A 27,895-nucleotide genomic window follows, 5' to 3' on the forward strand; every position below is an offset into this window, starting at 1 on the left:
CTACTTGCGTTTTATGAGTAGTGATTAAGAGTACGAATTTCAGACTTACATTCTGTCCCATGTAGCTGAGCCAAATTACCCTAAAGCCTGTAAGGATTTTTGTACCGATTTGGCTGATGCAATGAGGAGAGCTAGGGTGACTGGCGAGTTGATAGACAGACTTTCCTGGCTTTGTCATTTTTCGTACTTCTGGACAGTTCCTGTGCAGAGATTCTCGAACGACGACAGAATGATCAGTCACCACGTTTCATGAGGAATATGGGCGTTCTTGTCTGTTTGTGGCAAGACTCTGCAAGTTACTATACAGCAAAGTAAAATTACGTTAGATTGTCCACTTCCTATGCTTAGGCTCCCCTCGTGCAGTCAAATAATTTTCTTGCAATTCAACGAAGGTTTGCTTTTATACTACACGACCTATCCACGGTTTGCGCAATCAAGTCCGAAAAATTTTGTAGAGGAACCCTCAAGAAGATCAGAAGAAAGACATTCAAGGAGGAGGACAAGTTTTCCATCAATCTTCAGTGGTAAGAAACCGAAAAAATAGTCCACTGTATTGGTTTTCAAAATATAACCAGTGCCGCTCCTCATGTTTCCTGAATAGAATTGAACAATGGCTTTTGAAAAAGTTCCTGCCCGACGATATGAGTGACTTGTGCATACACCCAAAGGTAACTCGGTAGGTAGGTAGAAGATGAACGCACAATGTTTCCTGACCCGCTAGCATAGGCTCACAAGACGAAATTCTTAATTGAAATTTTCGAGTCTCCTGAGTAAGTGCCGTGTGCTTATAGAATATTATGGCACATACGGCATCAAGCTTAAACATGCCAACTAGGGCAGGTGATGATCCAGGTCATTCCGCATGCGGCGATGGTGCATCGTTAAGTCTTTCTCATTTTCCTGTGTTTATAGCCACACCAAGTCTCCGTATATATGATTCCTTGTTGCCATTTATAGGAGGTGAGTGAAAGGGATGAATGAACATAATTTCGTCGAAACCTACCACACTTTTGCAAACTGACTGGCAGAGTTTATATTTAAATTGAGTGAGTACTAACGTACAGAGGGCACAAAATCCTATAGGAACTTCATGGTTTCAGAATGAATGAAAAAAATGTCGGGAATGTAAGAAAGAAATTTTATCAAAGGTTTCATCTACTCCCAAAGTAAGCACAGAGCTTACACTATTGGCAGATTCATTTACGTTCTCTATGCAATGGAATGCATACCGAAAGATTCACAATTGAGATGGGTTCCCTGTGAACCTGTGCACAGGATTTAGCAAGGGAATACAACTCACACTTTGCCAGGACACTGACGTTCCCGAGTACTTCGGCTTGCCCAGCCTGGTTGACTGCCACACAGGTGTAGAGTCCTGAATCACTGGCTAAGACCCTGCTGATGATCAGCTGACCGCTCATGCGGACCGGGTGCGGTTGAATCTCATTTGGATTAGCCAGGGGTGGCCCGACTTGCGTGATTTGTCGATCAGGCGTATCCATCAATTCGCGACCGTTATGGAACCAGTGAATGAATGGTAAGGGATTACCCCAGGCTTCTACAGTTAGGACAAGACGATCGTCTTCCGGCAATTCCATTTCGGGCAAAAAAGTCTGAATGGAAAAAAAGATTTATGAAGATTTACCATAAGGCTAACCATGATCAATCGGCGAGTCGAACTAAATCGGTCGATCTTTTTTTTCAAAAAACGGACTTATTAGTTTTCTGTTCATTTCAAGGTAAAGATTGCGTTCACACCGAGGATTTTCAGGCCTACCAATTTAATGGCCAGCTTTTGTACATGCATTAGCGATAGCTTAGTAGATTGGAACTCAAGAGTCGAGGTGTACTTCACTAATTTCTCCTTGTGAGCTGTATATAAAATTGCTGATACCCAAAATCCAATGAACGGTAAGATAATTTTCATCAGCGTCGTGGTCAGTTCAGCCGAATTCTCAAGGTTATAAGACATGACTTCGAACAATGCAGTGCTCATGCCTGAAGAATACCCCGTAATCGAGCACAAGTTTATCAACACACCATAAACTCAGGATGCTGATGGGCTGATACACATAACAGCTCAACCGAATGAAAAGAAACTGAGAAGAACGTTGTCAGCATAGAAAAAATCAGTATACAAACCTGTGTAAATTGGGGTTTCTCCGCTTTCGGCGATGATGGGGGAGGCGGAGGTAATGGCATCTGTGGCAGAGTTTCTACCTGAAGAGTGAGCTCTCGATGATGAAGTTCTCTTCGGGGAGTGGGTGTGCGATGTTCCGGTTCTGAAAATGACGTGAGGATGTTTTATACTTTTTATTGCATGACACTCATATCTGTTGTCGTTGATCATTCGGGAGCTACGAAGCCCCAGGCAACACAGGACTAAAAGAAATCTATCAAACTAAAAAACTGAAACATTTGCGCTATACGTGTGTAGGGTAAATGAATACATATGTGGCGAAGACGACGTTATTGATCCTAAAATCGGCAGACGCACGAAAACAGATAGTTGCTAAGAGTTGTTGTTCTTGACCAAGTGAAATCACCTTGCATTGTTAGAAGTCCAGAAGACACGCTCTCGCCAGCTGCATTCTTCGCAATCACTGTGTATCGTCCGGTGTCCTGGAAGTAAGTCTCTGGTATTTCAAGCACATGAACTCCATCACCTTGGACTTCAATTTTATAGTGGGGCGAACTTATGATTTCTCTTCCATTGTATGTCCTACAAGAGAGAGAAATGTAATGCATATGATGACGCACAGGAATCACGATCGAGTGGGGAATCAAGCAAAAATGCTATTCAGTCCATATTTCTGATATTAGGACAGTTGCCCTTTTTGACGCTAACATTTTAGTATTAAATAGAGTGATAGATGTACGAGGGCCTGGAGCAACTGAAATAGATTTTCTACATCCACAGCAGTTGGAAGTAGTTATGGGATCAATAATGAAGTAAACGTCTACTTGGTGTAGGTCTCACAAGCTCCCCCTGGGGAAACTGTGTTTGTAACTTTCACTCATTTTGCGATTTGCGATTGGGACTTGGTGAGTCTCTCGGTTACATACGGAGCCACATGCACTAGAGCTGCTGAAATTTGCGGTACATACCTGTATATATCTGAATAGCAGGGGAACTTACCAGGTCACAGTTGGTGGGGGTTCACCATCCACTTTGACCACCATTCTCACTGACTGACCCTCTTGAACCACCTGACTTTCCAAACCTTTGACGAAATACGGTGCCATTAGGCGGGCTTGAATGACGATTGTTGCGCTGCTCTCAGCTTGACCGGCCACATTTTGTGCCTCACACACATACTGACCAGCATCCTCCACGAATGCCTAATGTGAGGGCAAAACAGAAAGAATGGCATCGTGAACACGTTTGACAGTGGATTAACAGAATCACCCGACAAACACGTATCTACTTTTGGTCTCCACTAGGTTACTCACTTCTGTCAATGTCAACCGAACCTGACCTTCGTTATATTCGAGCTTCAAATCTGGACCGTCTTCAAGTTGACGACCAGCTTTGAACCAGGAAATACTTGGTTGTGGGGTGCCTGTGACAATTCCATCAAGAACAACCCGTGTTCCTTCAGATGCCATCACACTGGAAAGTGGTTTGATGAACTGCGGTGGTATTGGCACTTCTACGATGAGATCGACAGGTCGGTACTTGGATGAGAAGAAAAGAAGAAAGACGGATGATGCCAAAATATTGTTTAGCTGTTCACCTACTCGTAATCAAAGACAGCCAACCAAAAATAACGTATGGAGGGGTGAGGGGTGAATCTGATATAGTCTAGAAAGAGCCCAACTATGTTATCTACTCATGGGAACAACTATGGGAATAAAGTGGAGCTGACCCAGGTTAGTAATACGTATATTAACACACAAGCAACACTGCCCAACGCACAACCACAGACTCATCGCCAAGCTCCAGTACAAACACCATGTGAATAGAAAGCTTTTGGTAATAGACGTTATCTTTTCCAATAAAAATCAGTTGTACCAGTTTCTTTACTCAAACTATGTACGGTACTTATGCAACTCGGTAACGACTGTGCACGACTCGACAGCAGGGCCGACAACTGACTTTAAGCTTGCTGATAATTCTCAGGTGAGCTGTCCTATAGACAAACACTTTGCTTTAGATCCAATACCTTTGCAACTGATTAACACTAGAGGAACTTACTTCAACCGCGAACTCTTGTGTGAAGTGGCTGGTGAAGCGTTCATCATACGGTACAACGGGGACCACATTCATGCTCGTTTCGTGTTCCAGTGTGGCTGAATAGACTGAGGTAAGTGAAGGTCGACTTGGCAACCGCGTTGCGACGGCCGACTGGTACTATAAATCATAGCGAAACATGAGATCGGAAGGCAGGTTTAATGAGATATTAAAGGTTTTGGCTACATTGGAATGCCAAAATGTTTATGTCCAAAAAGATATATATGGATGTTAGAAAATGTCACTGAATTTCCTGTTGTCCGTTTCAACCCAGATTGTATGGTTCAGTGTAGACGCCTAGACTACCCGCGTATCTTCCTCCCGGGCCCGTGGTTCTCTTCTACCAATCACCAGACTCAATTCAAATATATTGACATGTGTGTGATCTGGTCTCTCTGCCAATGATGCTGTTCCTGATGCTTGATTTGAAATGCACCTCAACATAACACAGACGATAAATATGAATAGGGATAAGGTTTTTTTGACTTGACTGGCTCTGGTTAACCTCCAGATGCCTGTGGTTAACACAGCAGGATACCCACAAACTAGTCTGGTTCTGTGCCTGTGCATCCTATTCCGGTTTGTGCCGCACTACAATCCTCGTGAGGTAAGTTCTGTTGTTTATTTTTTTTTGTGTGGGCTGATCCCTGTTGGCTAATATGGCTCCCTGGTTTGGGTTTCAACGTCAATTGGTAAAGTTTGCCGCCCACTTTACACCCATGCTTTGCTACCTCATTTGCTTCAACATTGCTCGAATTGGACTAAAGCTAACCTTGGCTTTCATCCTATGATATTTACCGCAGCGCTATACTGTCTTGGGTCAGTGTTACGCTTAAATTCTGTATTCCTGATTTTGGGTGGGTATGCCGACGCAAAACCGGGTGGTCACAGGAGATTTTCTATGAGCGAAACAAAGTTACTTTAGGACACCTTACTTGTCGCAGTTCCCAACATCCTTATACGTTGAACGGTTGTCGCCACGGCACTAAACCACTCAGCTTAAGCGATATTCGATAATCGTTCGACGTCACTCACTGTTCAGGCGTTTCCATAAAAGAAACAGAGTGGTCCATTAGGCTCTTCAGATATATAAGTTGATTCGTATAAAATTTTAGCTGCTTGATTCACGTCGGCCACTTCTTGGACTCCGTTGCACTGCGTCCTAATTACGGAACTTTCATCTTGCAAAAGGCGATCACTGACATCAGATGTTGTGCCCAAACTCATCTTTGGTGCCAGCAAAACAAGATGTGTCGGCACGCGGAAAGCTCCCGCGACTCGTCTGAAATCGCCATGCATGTATGTAATGTGTGCGTGTCTACCCATTCCGACCCTTGCCACCGTAGAGTGACAATTAATAAACCACGACGCTTGTGGGATAGGCTGAATTTGTCCCACTACCTGACTTCCCAGCGTAAGCCCTTGTTGGTTCATTTCTCGAACTCTGGTTCGTGCTCTGTTGGTGTCCCGTTGTTGTCACTGAGGCCCTTAGAGCACATTTTCTATAACGTACTCAGAGGTAAGTGAAAACATGGGACAACGCACCATTACCTACTCGTGATGTCGCCACAATTACTGTTTACGAATGTCTACTACAAGTCACCGTTTTCGGAGTCTCTTGCTTGCGATGGCTTCCTGAAAAGGAATGGCAGGTCATTAGGCTGTACTCAAGATATGGCGACGTGAAGAAGGATTGGTTGTGTCACAAACATTCTTATTGCCTCTACACAATGTTGGAAGTTGAGAGATGGTCAGGACAACGGTGATTCACCTGTGTGGTAATCAGTTACCAACATCACTATACGCTGTTATAAAAACCTATCTTGATAGAGTCCAGTGTGTGTAGTGATGGTCCTCAAAGTGGGATTGCACGAGCAGTCAAACACGCTAGAAAGCATGCCTCGGGAAGAATTACCTGTTTCAATTCTGTCTCCCATTGTAGTTGTCTTTCGTAATCCAACCGTGTTTCGTGACCAGTTGTCAGTTGTGGTCGTGCATGGACCTCTGTGGAAAGCTCAGTTTTGAATTCGGGGACAACTGGGACTACTTCCATGGTTAGCATGTGCTGTTGTTCGGATACGAAACCGGGTTGCATTACCGGTTTCGCAGTCAAATCGGTTGTCATCTCAGTTCGGTAGGAGGTGTGTGGGACCACAGGGACAACTTCCATTCTGGTCTGGTATTCTTCTTCAGAGGAGTAACCCGCTTCCAAAATTGGATAACTTGGCATTCTTCGTTCCATGCGTGTCTTGTATTCGGTAGTCATTGGAGTTACCTCAATTGGTCTTGGAACCGTGGTCTCGGATGCGAATCCTGGATGTGTTGTTGGTCTGGATGGCACCTCAGTGGCAAGCTCCGTTTTATATTCAGTTCTGCGCACCAGTGGAACCACGTTCATTGCGTGTTCGTGCTCTCCTTCCGACGCGTATCCAGCTTCCAAAACTGGACGTTCAACAACCTTGTGCTCCAGTTTGGTCTCATATTCCGGAACCATTGGCGTCACACTCATGCTTCTTATGTATTCACGTTCCGAAGAAAAACCACGTTGTACTTGTGGACGGGCTGGGACTTCGGTTGATAGTTGGGTTTTGTATTCAGGAACTACGGGAACCACATCCATGGAAATGGGGCGTTCGACTTCTGTAGCAAATCCAGGTTTTAGTCTAGGGACACTGGGGAGAGACTGTTCAATTGTAGTTCGGTATTCGGGTACCATTGGAGTCACACTGAACGTCTGTTTATGTTCCATTTCACTTCGATATCCTGGCCGTAGACGGGGCTTGGCTGTCAGTGACCGTTCCATTCGAGTTTTGTAATGACGAACATATGGAGTGGCTGTAATCGGGTGCTCATGTTCTTCCTCGGATGAATACCCTGGCTCCAACCGTGGCTGACTTGAAACACGCCTCGAGAGGGTCGAAGTCGTTGTAGTCGCTTGTCGAGTATACTGAAGTCTGCTCAAGTATTGTGTGCTGCTATAACGTTTAACTGGCTCAGGCAACCGAGGCTCCAGAGTGTGTGTGATCTGAGGTATGCAACAAAATAATTGTGCAAGTCAGTTGACTAGATGAAGACATACTAGAAGAACGGCCGAAATCAGTTGGAGCGAAGAGCTAGAATACATTAGGAGTATGTCCTACGCGATGAATTTCAATCCTGTTTCTATAAGGTACGATTTCAACCTTTAAAAGTAAGAGTTGCATGTTTCGGCACTAAAGGACCAACGATTCAATAGTGTCCACAATACACTTACAGCTCAACTTGGCATAAATGATACACTAAAACGAGCTCTGAACAAATCTTTCTGGTAGTTGAATACGCAAATCAAAGGCCACTTTGTAGGTCCATTTTGTTGATGTTCAAAGTAATTTCTGGTCACATGGTGGTATTGATCGGAATTTGCTAATAGCTCACTGGCGATGATGCCTTTTGAAATTGCTGTGATTGGTGTGTTTCCCCGGATTTCAAGTAAAAAAGCGTTAATGTACGATTAGCACAAACAGATGATTTGATTTTCTATGCACGTAAATTAGGTAGCCTATGATCATCGATACGCAATCAACCTCTATCCTCAATGCCTAATCACATCAACATTATGGAAATCAGCTCTTTCGGTGTACAATATTCGAGCAGAACGTATTTCAATCTCTTACGGGTTAGTCTTTTTTTTGAAGCTGGCATTCACCAACCCGATTTTCGAGAACATATTTTGCAGTACTTGGTTATCGGGATCTTCACCCAATTTACAGCGCCTTCTTTCTACACGTCACATGTTGAATCGGTTGAGAAGCTTTCATTTCTGGGTAATTCGTCAAAATGGAGGGACTCACTCTACGCCAAAAGACTCGACCTGCAGCGAATAGTCTGCTATGACTGTTTCTGATTGATTTTCAGGACGATCTAAAGAGATACTCTCCTACGTGGAATTTTATAACAGAGCTTGAAAGTTAAACAGCTCGCGAAGGTTTCGGAGCATTCCAACTGGAATTTCGCTTGTGTTTAGCTCGAGCTGCTCATACACAGAGTTAGCACATTTGACTGGCTTCTTGGTTGTACTGATAATTATTTCTTTAAGTGATTACCTCACTACGGCTCAGTGACCGTCTTTCCCTAGGCAAAGGGAAGGTCACCTGTATCGGTGGAGTTGTCTGCCCAGGGACGAGATGAAGGTGATGGCTGGTCAAATATTGTTGCGACGGTGGTGCAGATGTCTCGCGTTGCAGTCTCGGGACAANTCGGTGGAGTGTCTGCCCAGGGACGAGATGAAGGTGATGGCTGGTCAAATATTGTTGCGACGGTGGTGCAGATGTCTCGCGTTGCAGTCTCGGGACAATCGTTGGCACTTGAACCATCGTCCTTGGTCGCGGTGATAATGGTGGTGCTGTTGCTGCTGGCGATACAGGCACGGAAGTTTCACGTGTGTACACAGCACGTTGTCGGGTACTACGGCTGAGACTCCATAAGGACGGTGGACGACTGCCCATTGTTGGGCTATATACTACGGGGTTAACGACCGCTGAACATGTGGCACGCCCGTGGATATTTTCAGCAACTGCTTGATAACGACCTGAAATGCGGGAGGGGAAAACAATCAATATATCCTTAAGGCTAATAAAACTATCAACTTGTTTCTTCCACTTATGTTACCCAGAATCATTGTAACTTTCAACTGAAACAATCACACTGAAGTTGCACGCAGGCAAGGACATCAGTCATGACAAATAAACAAGACAATAAACACGTTCACTCGGAACAGGGGTGATGTTTACCTGCAGCCCAAATGTCCGGACGGCGAATTATGAGACAGTGATCATCAGGCCCTGGTCCTTGCACAGGGACATAGCGTTGATCATCTCCGGTGATCAGGAGGCCGTTGTGAGTCCAGTAGACGGTCGGCTGTGGAACACCAATCACTGTGCATTCTAGTACAACTTCTTCCAGTCGTTGTGATTCTATGTAGATATCCCTGAAGGCACAGATAAATGAGTTGGCAGCAATAAAATGGTCGTATAATTCAGTCTGTTGACCCCTGGACGATAACTCATGAGTTAATTCCTTCGTAGAAGTAAAAGTCAGTTCACTTCTTGGCAGTGCTTCAGATGGAAAAATCTGCCACTATTTATGTGGGCGTGACCTGCATCATGGTAAACTTGTTTGACAAGTTCGGTAGGGTGTGGGACGATGGACAAGTCAAGCTGTTCCTAAGATGTGAAATTACCTTTAGGATGTATGTGGTTCCTGAAAAGCTTGATTTCCTTAGATAAACCGCACTTCATTCGAGTCAGCTCTTCCATTAAAGAGTTTTATATGAAAGATACTCATGAGTTATTTACAAAACTGGGCAACACCGGACACAGCTATAAACCTTTACTGTAATCATTTAGTCCGCTAATGGAGGGCAATTCCATATCTGGGGAAAACTACTTTATTTAGAATAAAATGTCGGTCACTTAATAGAGGCTTATCGAAACTCAGTGCATAAGTCTCAGGTCAGGCGGTTGACCTTTCAGGATGCAACCCACCACTGGCCTCTTGAACCTTCCACGCCTCCGCTGCCAGCTTTCACAAAAGTCCTAGAGTTGTTTTCAATTTATGTCAGTGGAAGCTGAGAGCATTTACTTAAACTGTCTTTTCTCAACAGGACAGGTGAAAATAAACGATCATCAACAAAGGGCCAAGGCAGTGTCCCTGAAACTGAAATGAGTTCAGAAGAAAACAAGTAGATTAACTCACAGTTCGAACAGAAGACGGCTTGGCCACTGAGAAAGTGATTGGAGCAATGTGGCCAATTTATTAGCTGTACGGCACGCAATTGTTTGTAAAAAAACATGCACAAACCGAAGAGCAGACTAACAATTAGACGGGTCAGCTCACTTAAAAATCCGAGTGAACTCTGGTCCGCCGCATACTTTCAAGGGCTTAGTTGGTTGAATACGTGGCGATGGCATTGGGGATATTGGTTTTGGTAATACTTGCAAGTAAACGGTGGTGCGACAACTCCCAACTGGATTTGTGGCAACAGCCCGATAGACCCCAGAATCTGCAAGTTGAACTCGAGGCACATAGAGGCGGGCGACGCCGCCCTCCTGCGAAGGCTGTGGAGAAAGCGGGGGAGTCATTGTGCAATAAGGATCTGGATTTAGCAGCACTTTGACATAGTGCTAGTTGGAACATGTGAGCAACAGATAGCCACGACTGGAAATCGGAGGCTAGAATCTACAAACCGGAGTGTTTACATGAAGATATAATGGGTGCGAATTTTCACTCGTACGTGCAAATCATACCATACAATGTATGGATCCGAATGATCAGGTAGTGGGACAAATTTAAAGTACTAAGCTGACCAAATGTTGTCCCTACGCTAGGTTTAGATAATGGCCATCACCCTCTCCTCCTCGTCATCATCATCCTCACCATGCTTTCTCCTGGTAGCTGAACTTACTGATCAGATCTGAATAGATACTAGAACCATCCCTCTGTATAAACACATTATTTCACTCGTAAGTTCGCTGAAAACTCTTCGACAGCTCACGACCGGTTCGGCTTTCGTTGGGGCTCATAAGGTAGGCACAGTCCCCCAAATTCCCTCAACATTATGTTCTAATTGAACCCGAAGGATACGAAAGTTGACTTAGACATTCATGTGCGCATTGGTTTAGTTTCGACAGGTGACCCACCTAGAACCCAGCCGAATCCCTCGTTTGTGATGTACATAATCAACCGAATGTGCGCCAGGCCGCTTCATATTTCAGTTGATACGGTACTCGACATCTCGCAAGACATTTTATGCACGCAACACACTACTCATAAGGTTGCTGAAAACACTTGGGTGGGCTCACCCTTCATAGGGCTTGTCAGGTAGACACAGACCCCGAGTTTTCACAGCCTCATCTTTTTATTGAACCCAGTTTGTACGAAATGTGAGGAATATACTCATTTGAATACCACCTGGTTAGTGCGTTACGTCTATACAATGTATGGCGATATTCCGAATATCCTACCAAATGAAACATGAGGCGGCCTGGTGCAGCACATTTAGCTGATTAAGAACACCATAAAAGATTCAGCTGGGTTCTAGGTGAGTTGGCCATCAAAACCATATCGCTACGTAGATAAATTTAAAAATCCAAGTACTCTCTCTAGTTAGCGAAATACACTCATTTACGTATCAATTCGGTTTTCAAGGAAGACCAAACCAAATTTCTCGCTTATGGTGATGAATACTGCTTCATTTGTACACCTGCTATTGTTCTGAAATTGTCGATTTATTCACTTGCATGCTACCACAATATTTGTCAACATTGTCGTTAGATTGTCACCAAAATTGTGACTGTTGAAAACTCTTACTTGAAAGTTTGCTGAAGCTGGAACTGGAGTTCCATCCTTAAGCCAAATAACAGACGGAGTAGGCCTTCCTGAGAAAATACATTCAAGTCGCAAATCACTTCCGTCCTGTAGATGCATTTGGGTTGGCAAGGGTTTTACCAGCTCTGGTGGACGATCCACCGGTTGCTCCCCATCTGAGATGGCTGAAAAAAGACAGTGCGCGAATTAGTGTTTCCAGATGTACGATTATTTCAAAACGACGGCGGGTCAGTGCTGACGACCAAACATACAGATGGAAACCGTGATCTGTTCATTAAAATTAAGAATGAAACACTAGTCTCAAAAATGCTGACGCCGATACAGCAACGTAGATTTCAGCTTTTCGATATACCTTATGGTAGTGATAAAAACAGAGACTCACGTTCTACATCCATATGGCATGAAGTGCGAACTTGACCATAGGGATTTTCAGCAACGCACGTGTATTCACCCTGGTCTTCCAACAAGATGTCATAGAAGATGAGACTGTGCTTGTCCCCTTCTTGTCTGACGAAGAGCGAATTGGATTGTGGTAAAAGAACTCCATTCTTGTACCAGGTGACCTGCAGTGGCAATGAAGAAGAAGTGTACGAGTGGCTGAAAAAACGTGGAGGAATCCTCTTGAGCATACTGTTAAATCATACGTTTTTCTGTCTCAACGAAACAGCCATTCCACAGGAAAATACACAATTTGAAAATTTTTAGACGAAATACACTACTCATAATGTTGCTGAGAATTATTCAACAGCCCACGACCGGTTTCGCCTTTCTTCTCATCCGGTAGGCGCAGTCCCCGGGTTTCCGTCAACCTTATGTTCTACTGGAAGCCAAATCGCACGCAATCAGCGAAATACGGTGATTTGCAAACAAATTTGGTTTTGCGGGGGATTCACCTAGAGCTCAGCTGAATCTCTCCTTTAGGATGTGCTTAATCAACTAAATGTGCTGCACCAGACCGCCTCACGTGTCGCACGATATTCGAGATACCGCGATACATGTATGGACAAGTTTCATTTTTCCTGAATGCCGAACGAGGTGAAAGTCGTCGTATCCTGCCGAATCATGGTGATCTGGTGGGCATTTACAGGAAAGACCCACAAACCATACGTCACCAATCGCGGCCTAGGATGGATTAACCTATCTGATGAGGAATTTCGCCCCTTAATTGGCTACATTCAACAGCACCACTCTACCAGTTCTTCTCCAGTTTTGTCAATGAACGTTTCCCAAACAGCTTATTTTTCAAATAGTACCTCTTGCTACAAAGAGTGATTAATTTTGTCGAAGTAAGGTGTTCGGGAAGTAGCAGTGAATGTACTCAAAGAAGAAAGAAAGGATTTAGATTATCACCGTTCTCATTGTTTGATATATTTTAGTTCATTAAGGTGAATCCGTAGTGCGCGGGAAGAACAGAAATTTCTTCAGTTCGCATATCTAATATCTGGGTAGAAGATAGTTTCGAACATTCTGTAGAATAACCGAGTGACTGTGCATTCGGTATAGATTCGCTACACACTACTCCAATAAAAATTGCGTCTTTTCTAATGTGTGTTCTTTTTTATTTGAATTTTAGGAACCGAAGTAGAAGATGGGCGAAATGATATGAAGGAAAGCAAACGAACGCAATGCTGTGATGTACGAATGAAAAACTTCTGCGAACTCAACTGGAATACTTGGAAAATTCGGCATCATTTATTTACTTTATCAAAAGGATACAAACTGAGCGAAATATTTCAAAATAGTTCCATCTGTCGCAAATATAAAACACTACACTGATGGACAGAAAGCAGGCTAACTTCGAACGACACGCCAAGTGTTACCAGAGACGTTGAAATTGGGCAACATAGTTTAACTATACGTTTGCGCACAATGATGTCTGTTTTGTTCTTATCAGCATCGCTTCGCAGAAAAGCCGACGACTTCTGTTTTGGTTGTGCAGCGGAATTCGGAACGCTGAAGAACGGTCACGATTGGTCATCTGACATGCTACAATGGTGTATCGCGCATTCAGTGATCGCCACTTTCAAATACTGAGCTTCAGGATCTGCTGCAACCTCTGGAGGACTGTCGGCAGTCCGTCGAATCAATGTCTTGGTGCTTTTCAGCCATGTCTGTCTCAGTGCAATTGCAAATGAACTAGTGGAACACATGTGGTAGGGTGTATGTGCACACTTTTGGGCGTTGTCTGATTCATGTGTAAGATAGGTTGGGGGCAGTTGAGCAGCTCTGAGCTGAGAGAAGACCAGAGAATGCGTCGATGTGTCCAGCCTTGTTGAGCACTGTAAGAAACTGATAATCATATCAGACTGTCCGTTTGGTTTATTTCCACGAGACCAGTGTGCATCTTTATTACACTGTTATTTATCTACAATGTGAAATGATCTGCGTTTTCCACTTATGAGAGTAATTTGAACACTGACATCTTATCAGAATGTACTCCAACTGTTTTGATGAAAACTAAGTGCATGATGAGCTTTTGAACGGCAGTTCTTTCCCCGGTCATCAAGAGCGATTAGCCAAAACCTCTTTTTCATGTTGTGAAAGACGTTTTGGTCAGTCGCTTCTTATGGCCTGGGAAAAAAGCCTTTCAAAAGCTCATCACACAATTCGTTTTTATCAAAAACAGCTGTTGGTAAAAGTCAAAAACGTTCTTCTTACAGCTTTTACCTTTTATCAGCAGTGATTGATACCTTGGTATCTGCTATCCGTCGCACAGATCGAATCTGCTATGCCACAACCACAGAATTCGGTGTAGGTAACTGTCGAAACAATAACGCCTGCGTTATCGGTTTAGATTTCCAAGATCGACTGTCACTACCAAGCGAGCTTCTGTGTGTACTTGGCCTAATTTTGTAAATTGGTGCTGTTTAACCATTTTTACTGGTCGACTGAATGGGCTAGCTAACACCATGACCGTCAGGATATGCGGCCAGACTTTTGACGGCGAGCCTATTGATCTTTTGAAGCACTGTCTTTGACGTAAAGAAAATGATATCCTTCGTACGTACCTTCATAAGAGTCCCAAGATTTGAAATAGATAGGGGAATTAGGAAGTTTGCTGGCTTGTGGGAAATGAGTGGATTTATAGAGTTGAACGAGACTGCGGTAGACCTGTTGGTTGAGGGCAGAATGTTCGATAGTGAGAAAATTCGTTGTGACACGTGATACAGCCACACAGATCATAAGTAGCTTTCGGTTTTCAACGGTGCCTTGCCTTCATGGGTAACGACGTAGCTGATTCGGAAGACTAGTTTGATGCCAGATGTTTCAATTAAATGCACGTGTGCTGCAGTGGAGGCTTTTGTTCAACGCTTAACTTAACCAGTCAAACAAGTACAAGTAAGCGTGGTTTCTTGATGGAGGTGTATGATGGGACATTTCAGTTCATTGATGACACAGATCCACCGATTCACGCTCACGCATGTGACAACGTCTGTTGCAACTTGCCCAATCCGTTTATGCGCATTCATCGCAAAGCTGCTTGAAATAGTATTCCAGCCTGAGACGTTTCACTTTGTTCGCGGTCGCGTCCTTGTCGGAGTATGTGGCGTGACTCTGGTTAGCCTCACTGTGCGCACACACACACAGGAAAAGAAATGCCTACACAACCCAGAATCAGTATTACTTTATGTGGACAATTTTCCATTGGCTTACCATTTCGTAGAGAAATGGTGCGAACAACTCGAAAAGTTATACGGGCTCTTAAGTAATTTCAGCTAAATTTTCCAACAAATCAGAAAATACAATAGTTACCCTGGATGCTTCGATCTATCTGTACTGCTTTTTGTCTTTCACTTGCTATTGTTGTTCTATTGAGGCGGACCAGTCGCACACAACTTTAAAGTCCAAATCGTCATCAAAGATGGTAACCAGGAAAAAGGGCAAGGAGTGAAATACGGAACTCACTGTAGGTGGTGGATGGCCTGTAATTATGCAGTCCATCTTGATTTTTTCTCCATCCGTCGTCTCCGCATTCTTTAACGGCTGCACGATTATCGGGGGCTCCCCGATCATCGAGCTTGGGCGAGATCGAGCAGGTTTTCGTACCCTGTTACGAGAACAAAACAGGTTCGATTGGTACCGAGTTGATTTAGAAACAAACGATCTGTGGCATTACTCATAGAACTAAACCTTCAGGCAGGCTGTTGACAGTATGCCAGTTGATAGAGAACATTGCGGTTGGAGTCATTTGTTGACTGTCACATTCGCACCAGTAGCTTCGTTTCTTCCGTCTGGAATATTTGCGTTCATCTAAAGGACGTTGCTCTCAACTTCCTGAGCGGTCAGATGCTTGTCTCATAATTTGGGTGCTCGATGCTGAGGACCAATGAGAACAAAACCACAGTCGATCGTGGCTGTCACAACATCCTTGTGAAAATTGCATTCCTGTGTCGGAGAGATTCATATTTACTCAGCTCAGAGCATGTGAGTCTGTGATGTCTTCAGGTCAACTCACTGCGGAAACAGTTTTCACGGGAGAGGTCTTGACAGCATATCGATAGGGTATGGGTCGGATTTGGCATCTTTTATACCGATATGTACTAGGCTGAGCTCTCTTTAATTAAACGACCACGAGCGAGATATTCTATGTAAATCGATAAACTTTTACAACTGATACTTTAGTCCGGACGCAGCAAACAAAAGATGTGCACTTATGGAGGAATATACTCATTTGCAAAATACCTTGGTTTTGCGGGAGACTCATCTAGCTGAATCTCTCGTTTATGATCTTTTCAGGCATCTATATATGTACCTATATGTCATCACAGATTGTCAAGTTATCTGATAAACTACGAAACGGTGGACTAACGTAGCTGTCAAGCAGTGGGCTATTAAGTTGCAGATGCCGGACCCATAAGTAGACAGAAATTTTCCACATAAAGAGCTACTGATCCGCCGGACATTTCATAATGAAACCACGTGGCCTGCAAGAACCGATCAACATGTTCTACTAATGTATAAGATTTGTCATATGGGCAGCCCATTTTCCGCAAATTATACTCAAACTTAAGTGGACGCGCCAGGTAGCCAATATTCCTGAAAACCATAAGAGTGTTAACTGTGAATGAACTTACGTGTAAATGACAGACGATTCAGTGACTGGAACCGAAGTGGCTCGTGGGAATTCCCCGGGTTGACGTCTAGCTGGAAGCGACGGTATTCGCTCTCTTTTGGCGTATAGTGGGACCACGAAATCTTCCTTGACCACCGAAGGTCCAAAAGTCTTTCGTGTTTTCTGTGGTTCGAAAACCTCGTCAAAGTCTGCAGCCAAGTCGTAAGGTCGTTTTGGGGCAGCTGGTCGTTCGGGGGGACGAGAGCGATACTGATCAAGTAACTCATCCAATGGAATAGGTGATTCTGTGCGTGGTGTTTCCGTGGGGTGAATCTGCAAGTAGTTACTGGTAGAAGCTTCACCAATGGGGTTACGTACAACGCACATGTAATCTCCAATTTGATCGCTAGTCACCTGAAACGTTGGAGCAAAGAGAGGCGGAAATATCTAACTTAAAGTGGTCCTTTCAAAAGTTCAAGACAAAATTGGAAGGTGAGGGATGAGCTTTGCGACAGAAGCTTCTGAAAGGTTACCTGAATACTTATACAACCTCAAAAAAGCCGAGCAATTTCAGTCGTTTAGGAGCCTGCTGGTATTCTGGATACCGGTGCGCAGTCACATGATCGTAATGGAGATAGTCTTTTTAGGGGGGGGGGTCGTCCCACAAATTCTCGAGAACACTGTATCAGCAAACCTGGACGTGGAATCCAAATTAGGGAACTGAGTCACCCTAATAATAGAGAACACTGTTATTTGAACTCTATGAAGACCCACTATACAATATGACCGTGGGAGTAGATGTAAATAGGTAGGCGAGATTACCGACAGTACTCACCTTAGGCAAAGTCAGATTAGTTACTTCCGGCCCTTCCTGCGTGATTCGATAACGGACACCATCATCTCGTATTGGACGATCGTTATGATACCATTCAACTGTTGCGGGAGTTGAACTCTTTTAAACGAAAAAAGTAGTTGAAATTATCAGACATTAGCACGAATCCCAGGGTAGATTTAAATTGATTTTATTTAGATGTGAAGAGGTCTCGATGACTTACCTTGTACCGAACTGTCATCTGGCACTTTTCACCTTCGACAAGCTGTTTGTCTCTCAACGGTGTGACAATGATTGGTGGCGAACCGGGATGTATTGTCACTCTACACTTAGTGACCGCCTCGCCCACCACGTTTTTCGCCCGACATGTATAGGTGCCCTCATGCGATACCATGCGTGTTTGGCGAACCTTGAATAAATAAGGTAGTAAGTGAGTCTTCTCCCCCAAAAACTCAAAACCAATTAGCTCAACATTCGAAACCCTGTCAACAAGAATTGATCGAACAAATTTCCGTTTGTTCACATGACCGTTTCGCTTCCAATTATACGAGCAGAAATGAGGAACGACCTTCACTTGAAGCCTGGACTCGATGGTTGTCTTTAGTTAGGCTTGTCACAAAGTAAACTACGGTAGTGGAAATGGAGTTGTCAGATGTTGTTTGCCAGTTGTTGTCTGTGTTCTTAGCTCTTATCCGGACAAGGTCTTTTTACCACACTTTGGTTTAGAGAACTGCGTGAAATTAGAACCGAGAGGACAGCACGATGCCAGGACACAACTGAATCGACTGTTGGGCGTTCCTGAACAGAACTCAACCAATTGTACAAGTAGCCTGGTATGAAGCTACGAATAACCTGATACTGCGAGTGCGCAGTCACGAGGTCACATTGGAGAGAGAGTTCTTTCAGGGAGGGCACACACAGAAGGAGTACTGTATCTCAATTTTGGCTCTTTTTGGCATAATGCAACTCTAATCCATTTCTCACAACCTAGGCGTTTCACAACGGTTCAAGTCAGTATGGAGTATTATTGCTGAGAGAATTTACTAGATGAGTTTGCGGTCTGTGGTATGCTGCATCCCAGTAACTCGATGCACCACACATTGCTAAATAAGCTGATGGAAGTCCAATTATCCTACCCAGTGACACATGTCCTTTATTCAAATCAAGGTGAGTGAGCGTGCGTGTACCCATTGTTCGGTAAGGTGACGTTCACAACAAATGACCAGTGAGTGCGACAGCTTATTCGCGATTCGTCAAGTGAAGTCTCATCCCCAAGTGATGTTTCGTGCAAGGTTCAAGACAAAGATCTCATCAGCCAAACAGAACCTACCTTGAGCCAGGAAATCCAAAACCTGTAAAGAGGGGTTATAGATATGATATTGTCGGCCACTCTGTGAGGTAAGTGTATTTCTTCACTTTATTGTTCAAAATCTTTCTTTGTGGTCCTCCCAAGACGCCTTGATGAGATGTTTGGCGAGTTGAGCGGGACTAACTTTCAAGTTTCAGAAGAGGTGCCCAGAATCCATCCTGAAACCAGAGTTCACTCAATGCAGAGCCACTTTCATGTTCCTAAAGCGACACTAGAGTTCATGTAAGGTCGTCTCATCCATATTATCGAAGAATCTTCTACAAACAATTAGTTTCGTTATTTGGAAAGCTGTGGGATTCCAGTATTACCCCTATCAGTTTTGAATTGGACCATAAGAAATCCAAACTCTGGTACACATCGAATAGCCATAATTTGTGGTACAATTTCACGCACATGACCACGATAACGGGGAATATATTTTTGCAGTTTCGGTCTCGCGTTTGACTTCGGAATCGATACCCCATGTAGAAAACCACGACGTGAATCACTCTACCCCGTCTACGTTGTTCAAATAAACAAGCCAAACGGCCAAGCAGTGCCACTGAGAAACCCTAAATCCAAGTTATTCCACGAAGCTGTATGTGTTACTTCATTTGGAAGGTGCCAGTCCGAATGTGGATTTTTCATCAAATGGGGTACACAACATGAAGACGTAGCAGCGGAGTGATGTTCACTGTATAAACCCGCGCACACATGCGTGTCAACGTATGATAGCCAACAGCTCGATGAGAGCAAAAACGAACAGTTTCTCAGTGGCGAAATCTCTTGCAGACGAACGGAATTAGTGGGACATCCACCAGGAGGACCGAGAGTGCTGTTAGACGTAGTCGTGTACTATGATTTCCTGCGTTGCATTGTGAGAAGTCAAAAGAACATTGTGGGACTTGTAATATGTGTTGATTAATAGTGCACTATACAAGATCTTAAAGGGACATAAACTACCTGTTTAGTAAGCTGTATGGCTTCAACAGATTGAGGCCGATGATCGAGGCCGTTTTTGTGATGCTGTCCGGCGTCTGTTCAGCAATCAGCCTTATAGTACTGTGGTGGAACGGTATCGAATCCCCCGGTATGGACCACTTAGAAACCTTTGCAGTTCTCTGGTAGCCATTTCTAGTTCGGTGCATAACTAATGACCTAGGCCTGAACTAAAAGTAATCACCGGTGAGACCTTACTTGTTCTTCGGTAAGAACAAGGGTGCCATTTGCCACATGCTATTTTCCTAGAAGTATCAAGTTCTCGGATGCTTCAACAGTTCCTCATGCCATTTAGTAAATATTTCCCGTCCCGAAAACAGGATATATGTTCCTAACTGGAGAGTATATTTTTAAATTGGAAGCTTAACCTCCCGAAAATTCGACTGGACAACGCAGTATAGTTGAACAAAGTTCTCGGCACTCACCCGAGCCAGTGAACCTCTGACTGTGGGTTTATTTGAGGCTCCGAAGCAACCATTAGACAATCCGCGAAGGTTGTTCCATTTGAAGGAATACCAGGGTCAAAACCGAGAAACCCGGGTCTTGTCCTGTTGACGTGTGCTCTTAATAACTGCGGTCAGAATTCTGAGCGTCAAGTATGGTGTTCCCATGTTCCCGCCTTCTTCATGGGATAAACAGCTCAGGTTGCGTATTACTGATCGACATACAAGCTCATCCTCACGGAATTTCGGTTACTCTCTCGCGTATTCATTGGGGAAAGTAATATTGACCGATTCCGAGATAAAAAGACCGCCAGGAATGTGATAGGAGTGATCTCAGATTACCTTTATCGACTTCGTGGCTATCAAATTTGTCGGTGATAATCACTAACCCTAATGTCTTATCAATGTTTGTTCCCCCTAAACTCCGCGTTCGATGCATCGTGCGATTGTGCATGTAGTATGCCGCATGATGTGCGTCGATTACTGCCTTGCTGATTTCGCTAGCCGATCAGACATGTTAGCATATGTAAAGGCTGAACGCAAACCGCCGATTATGTCGTTCGTGAGGTACCAAACACAAACTTCCGTCATTGAGCACATCGTTTTCAGAGGGGAGCACTTCGAACCGCAGGTGCTGCACACTGACGGATTTACCACCGCCCGAGGATACGGCATACCTTATATCCATAATTCGTAAATGCTGCCTGGTGCATGGCAAAAAAATTGCACTCTATATGTCATCCAAAAAACTGAAGCTGAAGCAATGTTTCACACCAAACAAAAGTTGCATACATACTGGACAGTGAGAGGATTTCTCACTGAATGCCTTGCTTTCGCGTATGGTATGTGGAATTCTCGGGGTTGTCAGTTGTCGTGACCAGTACAGTCTGACTGTCTAACCCACAATTTTGTGGCAACACAACTGCACTTAAGTAGCGAACCTTCTGATTCCAACGACGATAGGTTGGCGCATTCTACTCAAGGGTGCTCCTTAGCTAACACGCTTGTGTCTTAGCACATAGCGTGATTTATTTGTGGTGTAGTTTTGGTCTCAGCATGTATAAATTGATAACGGTTTTTTGGTCAAGCGACTCGGTGAAGCTTACCTTCACGGATCCAGCACCTGCTAATTCGGTGATCATGTAATCGGGATTCGCTTGAATAGATGTGCCATCTTTGAACCACTGAAGCTGAGGGACTGGTTCACCAACTGCCTGGCATTGCAAGTTCAATTCTTCTGGCTCGCGAATAGTCTGGTTTGTGAGTTCTCTGAAAGGTGGAAATCACGGGTTAATGCAGAAACAAGTGTCAAAACACTAAAGAAACAGAAAAAAACATACGTTTGTAGTCAAATAGCATTGGAGTCCTAAGGGATGTGTTGGGGGTCAAGATTATCAGCCATGGTGATTGCCACGGGAATGATTCAGAACAAGCGTCGTTTCGGGCAAAGTCTGAACAGTAACAGTGTTACGCATGGGTAGGTCTTAGCTACTCTACTAGTGAAATGTTTCTAAGACTAACGAACACCTGACTAAATACACCCAACTGTAAGATTTAGCAACAGGACTATGGGGATAATAAAATTACCTCACGAATCTGGGTGGCCCGGTCATGTGACCGGGTGGACGACTCGATCTTGCACGTTTTGAGGGCCTAACAGCGGACTCATCGGCCACAGGTCTGGTTGAAACAGGACTGTGTGTTTCGTTGACGACCAAGTTACATGATGTTTCCGCTTGTCCATACGGTGTACGAATACAACAGATGAATAGACCGGTATCCTCTGATAAGGTTTCGCCAATCCGAAGTTCTGCAGTGGTTGGTGTCAATCGGGGTTCGTAGTCAGGTGTGACCACCTGCTGACCGTCTTTGAACCAGATGGCCTGTAGCTGCTGTTGATCATAAGGGTTAGCATCTGAAAAGAATAAAAGGGAGACTCGTCAGTTCCATAAAGTCTCACACTCAATACCGTTCACACAATATCCTGCCCGGGGAAATAGGATGGAATCGATGCGGATAGGGTGCCTTGAAAACTTTTGCGTTAGTATTACAATTTGAATAAATCTGGTTGATGATTTTATATTTATGCTTTGGCATTCGTACCTTTTACAAGGTGGACAACTGAATACAACTTACCTTGAGGCAATCCAGACTGAAACTCCGTCGTCAGCAGGACGGTTATTCCCTCATCCGTAAACATGTTCCTCAGAGGCTTGGTTATCACTGGACCGGAGGGTCTTGGAGAAGCCGGGCTGATCAATCGGGTCGTCGTTGTGTCGCTATCGAGTGAAGTACCTGTGGGTCTGATCAGGTAAACAGACTGTTCTGATCGTATACGAATCTCGTTCGATACACGCTGAAGCTCATCAATGGTGGAGACAAAGCCGAGGACCGTTGGTTGGATGCGTTCACGTGCCTCAACAGCTAGAAAACACACATGTGAGTGGAGGTATATTATTAATGATAACAACGTTCTGGAAAATGGAATACCACACGTCACCATCGTTTATGACAATAAGCTTACTTCGAGGGTGTTGCGCAGCGAGCTGCTCCAAAGTAGGAATGTGCATATCTGCCAAGGCTTGACCACGAACGAGTTGCTCCTCGATTTCTGAGCGAAACTGTTGAGTCGCCACGCGATCTTCTGGTGGAATTTCGTGAATCCGTTTCTTCGCTCCATCCAAGCTGATTGTCAGTTGGGACAAGGCATTGTCCGCCACCTTCACTGCGCGTAAGAGTCTCAAGGTCAAGTTGAGCTCCACACGACAACGCGTGGTTGAATCAGCTAATTTCTCAAACCGTGTACTCAGTTGCTGATAACGGTCAGTCACGTCAAACGGCAACTCGGACAAACTGGTGTCACATGGTTCTCCGTGAATCAGTTCCATTCTCAGGCCGGGGGCAGTGGAACGTACTCGGGTTTGCAATACCTGAAAGATGAGTAGTTCAGATTATGGGGTTAAAGCCTTTGCACCTTCTGCTTGAATGGAGAACGCTTGTTAGTCGGTCTGAAACAGATGAGTAACTCACGGGTATAGTTGCTTCTAATTGGTTCAGATCTCGTTCAGCTTGTTCAACCTGTTCCAAGGGGGCCTGGACAGAGACTTTTTTGGAGATGGTCTGTAGATTATCCTCAGCCACTGCAACTTCTCCTTCCAGTTCCTTAAAGAAAACAAAGATTATATAATTCGACTCATTGAATTTTGATAACTGTAGCTAAACATGTGCCGGAAAATTCATTAGTTTAGAAATGTTGGAAAAGTGTCCGAGTATGCTTCGAGGTCACTGGGATGTATGCGAGCTGGTTGGTGATAGAAGCCAGTCAAGAACCGCCCAACTACTTGTCTACTAGTGGAGCACGAAAGGGGCATTGAGATTTTATCCCGAATCCCTGTCTGATGATAGGCACTACACGCGGAAAATGCTCCTAGCATATACAGAGAAGAAAAAACAAGATCGTTTCGAAGTAGGCTTACTTCGATGGTAGAAAGCCGTCCAACTTGGAGACCTCGTCTTTCAAGCTGTATTCTTCTGGTTGTCCATGCTTTATCCCAGGCTGACCATCTTGTTTCAAGACCAGCGAGCTGCAGAGCCAACTCACTCCGAACTCGACGGCCCAAAGCGGATGCTGGAAGACCGGTTTCTGGTCCAACTGGGATTTCAGTGAGGCGCCACCCACGTCCGTCTTCCGCTCGGTCATCTGGGCGTACTCCGATCATACTTCCCAACTGGGCAGCTCGTGAGAGAACGACTGAACTTAAATGATCGATATCTTCTCGTTCCTTGTGATGTTCCCGCATTGCACGGTCGCATTCGACCGGCTTGTTTGGCAGTGGTGCGTGTGACATTCGTGACAGTGAGGCTGCCATTGAATCATCCAGCTAAAATGAAGGTGATGAAATTGAGAGTGGTCTGAGAAGCAGTCCTGATTTATCACTGGGCTTATAAACGTTTGGAAGATAAGATCAAGGCATTGCTTAACATGGCAGTTGAAACACGTACCCGTCGTGCATCTTCATTGAATGCAAGCCAATATTCGCGAGCCATCTTCCACTGTTCCCAGAATCGTTCGCAACCGACCCAGCTTTCTCGTAGTTGTTCCAATCGTCTGGCGTTCAATTCGAGTTGGAGCTGGCAATATCGCACAGGTTCGGCGGTATTTAGGTCGCGGTCTGCCCGCTGTGTAACCTTTTTGGAAACCAAAATAAAGATTTATGTCTTTTATTGTACTACATCGAACTAAGAGCCAATATTTTCCAAACCGAACTTCAAATGAGTTTTCAACTGATAGCCTATGAATAACTATAGCGCAGGGTCACGCTTGGTTCTGCAACCTATGGATCTTGGAGGCAATAAACTGAACTTCTAAGTCTTTCATTATTAAATATTTGTGATTTTCAATGTATCAACCTACCTGGTCAATATAATCCCGCAAGAGTGTTTGCTGATCCTCCAAGCGGCTGATAGTCAGTGTGACTTCACTGCGCAGTTTATCCGGACCCTCCATTCCAACAGATCCTGCAAGATCTGAACTGGTTACCGAGGTGTCGATTCCTTCTAGTTGATGCATCCGTTCGAGCAGTAAGTTCTGTTGATACTCATCCTCTCTGATTCGTCGAAGAACAGCAAGGAATTTGTCGGCCAGAGTGAGCCTTACGCGGATAGCCTGGCGTGAACGATCCCACTGCGAGTTTAGGTTGTTGAACCGAATCTAAAACGAAATGTAGGAAATGTGATTCTTGGAGTGGGGAATACTCCCTTCAAAGAGATACTGGCCTTGATATTATGTACACTTTAGAGCTGATGGCATCCGGCATCGACTCTACTTACTAAAGATGAAGATATAATGAAATCGACATGTCAGGGAGCTTACAAACAGCTGACACAGTAACGTCTGAGGACAGACTATCAATCGTCCCCAACCTGATCCACTTTGTTCTAAGTCAGCGTTGTTCACTGTAGGGCCTTTTGCCCATCCAAATCGAAATAAGGCATAAGCTTCTCGAAAAATACACTCATTTGCACATCAGTTGGGTTTTCACGGGAGACTATATTGAACCTCTCGTTTATGACATTCTCCAACTGAATGTGCCGCACAAAGGCCACCTCATGATTCAGTTAGTTTGATATTCAAAATATTGCGGTTTATTTTTATAGAGTGAGTAGTTTCCTTCCTGAAGACGTAGGCTTGTTAGGACACTCTTCACTCTCGAGTTGAGAGCGGGGAACCAACTGAGTACGGTAAGTTTTGCCAGTGGAAGACGAACCTCATTGGGTTCACATCAGCAAAGGCTAAAGTATTGGGCTCGGAGTGATCAACGCACATACCGAAGAGCGACAATAGTGAAGGTTGAGCTGAAAAATTGCGTGGTCATCAACCAATCAGGAATCAGGGTGGTAGACCAACCAGTAGATCGCCCAACCGAACAATAGGCCATAATAGGCCAGCCATGGATGCAGTGCACACATTAACACGCCGCTATGGTGAGTATACAACCACTGACGCACTGGTACGCTACGCCCTCAACGACGCACTAGTTATGTCACCCTACACCATTTCATGCCACAAGACTGCGATGCCCAGTGGACCAAAACAATTTGGTCACCACTATATTCTCGCAAGATGAGTTTCACTTCCTAAAAGACAGTATCACCGTTCAAAGTCATCCTTAACCATGACTACATTATCATAAATAACACTAGATCAGAAAACGTCGAGTGAAGCTCGTAGTCTTAATCACAAATGTACTGGTATTATCAGCGAACGAGTACACGTTCTGGTCGACAAGTATCTTTCTACTAGGCCCCCATAGTCCCTTGGTTTAGACGGAAGATTTCCATTTCGATGAATTAGAGTAAAATCGTCCCACGAACGCATTCAGCTTGGCTTTTGACACTTCCCCCGAAACTTTGTGCACATGGTGCTGTTGGCGTAAATTACACTTGTGTAAAGGGATTTTTGGAGAAAAATGCATCAACTCCTGTGGCAAAATAGAAATCGAATCCAATATGAATTTGTTGCACGTTATTTTGGGCACTTGTGGGCGAGTACTAGTGATTAATGTATTAAGGCTCGCATTGATCGACAAACTGTCCGTTTTGCTACACAATAGATATTGTCTTCTACTTGGTTCACTCCAGTAGTTCAACACTGAATGCCAAATATAAGGATGTGCACACTGCTCTTCGGCTACTAATGTAACGGTGATACTACTGATTAGGGATTCAGTTAGTTTGATATTCAAAATATTGCGGTTTATTTTTATAGAGGAATTTAGTCACAAGGTTGCTATCGAAGAGTTTTCAGTAACCTTGTGAGTAGTTTCCTTTCTGAGGACGTAGGCTTGTTAGGACACTCTTCACTCTCGAGTTGAGAGCGGGGAACCAACTGAGTACGGTAAGTTTTGCCAGTGGAAGACGAACCTCATTGGGTTCACATCAGCAAAGGCTAAAGTATTGGGCTCGGAGTGATCAACGCACATACCGAAGAGCGACAATAGTGAAGGTTGAGCTGAAAAATTGCGTGGCCATCAACCAATCAGGAATCAGGGTGGTAGACCAACCAGTAGATCGCCCAACCGAACAATAGGCCATAATAGGCCAGCCATGGATGCAGTGCACACATTAACACGCCGCTATGGTGAGTATACAACCACTGACGCACTGGTACGCTACGCCCTCAACGACGCACTAGTTATGTCACCCTACACCATTTCATGCCACAAGACTGCGATGCCCAGTGGACCAAAACAATTTGGTCACCACTATATTCTCGCAAGATGAGTTTCACTTCCTAAAAGACAGTATCACCGTTCAAAGTCATCCTTAACCATGACTACATTATCATAAATAACACTAGATCAGAAAACGTCGAGTGAAGCTCGTAGTCTTAATCACAAATGTACTGGTATTATCAGCGAACGAGTACACGTTCTGGTCGACAAGTATCTTTCTACTAGGCCCCCATAGTCCCTTGGTTTAGACGGAAGATTTCCATTTCGATGAATTAGAGTAAAATCATCCCACGAACGCATTCAGCTTGGCTTTTGACACTTCCCCCGAAACTTTGTGCACATGGTGCTGTTGGCGTAAATTACACTTGTGTAAAGGGATTTTTGGAGAAAAATGCATCAACTCCTGTGGCAAAATAGAAATCGAATCCAATATGAATTTGTTGCACGTTATTTTGGGCACTTGTGGGCGAGTACTAGTGATTAATGTATTAAGGCTCGCATTGATCGACAAACTGTCCGTTTTGCTACACAATAGATATTGTCTTCTACTTGGTTCACTCCAGTAGTTCAACACTGAATGCCAAATATAAGGATGTGCACACTGCTCTTCGGCTACTAATGTAACGGTGATACTACTGATTAGGGAGGCACGCGAGTAGTATGTGTTGTTCGTAGAAGTTCGCTTTACGTCGATTCTGTTGCGGAATTCGTGGGGCCACTTTGTAACATTTGCTTTTATTTGACCAACGAATGATTGGAGGCAATGAATCTCCAGGAAGACTCGTTCGGGAGAAGATCTGTGTCCATGTTTTGTAACTAAGATGCAGATTAGAGTTTTGCTTCCTTGTTCAATGGACTGTAACCGGTCAGTTGGCATTTCCGAATAA

The 27,895-nt window shown here is 44.3% G+C and overlaps 1 protein-coding gene across 1 annotated transcript in view; it reads right to left on the bottom strand.

The window, feature by feature from the left end:
* T265_03109 (hypothetical protein) overlaps window positions 1–27,895 on the bottom strand; it is a gene marked incomplete at both ends in the record, with an annotated part of 72,353 nt that overhangs the window by 22,139 nt on the left and 22,319 nt on the right. The window contains 24 exons of the mRNA XM_009167514.1: window positions 1,301–1,613; window positions 2,143–2,282; window positions 2,547–2,722; window positions 3,140–3,342; window positions 3,454–3,729; window positions 4,199–4,354; window positions 6,150–7,259; window positions 8,317–8,801; window positions 9,004–9,200; window positions 10,109–10,395; window positions 11,582–11,763; window positions 11,982–12,162; window positions 15,506–15,647; window positions 16,675–17,066; window positions 17,488–17,604; window positions 17,708–17,893; window positions 21,381–21,543; window positions 21,862–22,189; window positions 22,411–22,698; window positions 22,799–23,204; window positions 23,305–23,484; window positions 23,751–24,155; window positions 24,277–24,462; window positions 24,689–24,985. Coding sequence (XP_009165778.1) covers window positions 1,301–1,613; window positions 2,143–2,282; window positions 2,547–2,722; window positions 3,140–3,342; window positions 3,454–3,729; window positions 4,199–4,354; window positions 6,150–7,259; window positions 8,317–8,801; window positions 9,004–9,200; window positions 10,109–10,395; window positions 11,582–11,763; window positions 11,982–12,162; window positions 15,506–15,647; window positions 16,675–17,066; window positions 17,488–17,604; window positions 17,708–17,893; window positions 21,381–21,543; window positions 21,862–22,189; window positions 22,411–22,698; window positions 22,799–23,204; window positions 23,305–23,484; window positions 23,751–24,155; window positions 24,277–24,462; window positions 24,689–24,985 — 6,796 coding nt within the window. The remainder of the gene's footprint in view (window positions 1–1,300; window positions 1,614–2,142; window positions 2,283–2,546; window positions 2,723–3,139; window positions 3,343–3,453; window positions 3,730–4,198; window positions 4,355–6,149; window positions 7,260–8,316; window positions 8,802–9,003; window positions 9,201–10,108; window positions 10,396–11,581; window positions 11,764–11,981; window positions 12,163–15,505; window positions 15,648–16,674; window positions 17,067–17,487; window positions 17,605–17,707; window positions 17,894–21,380; window positions 21,544–21,861; window positions 22,190–22,410; window positions 22,699–22,798; window positions 23,205–23,304; window positions 23,485–23,750; window positions 24,156–24,276; window positions 24,463–24,688; window positions 24,986–27,895) is intronic.

Source organism: Opisthorchis viverrini, assembly GCF_000715545.1.
Source record: "Opisthorchis viverrini unplaced genomic scaffold opera_v5_42, whole genome shotgun sequence".
Classification (NCBI taxonomy): domain Eukaryota; kingdom Metazoa; phylum Platyhelminthes; class Trematoda; order Opisthorchiida; family Opisthorchiidae; genus Opisthorchis; species Opisthorchis viverrini.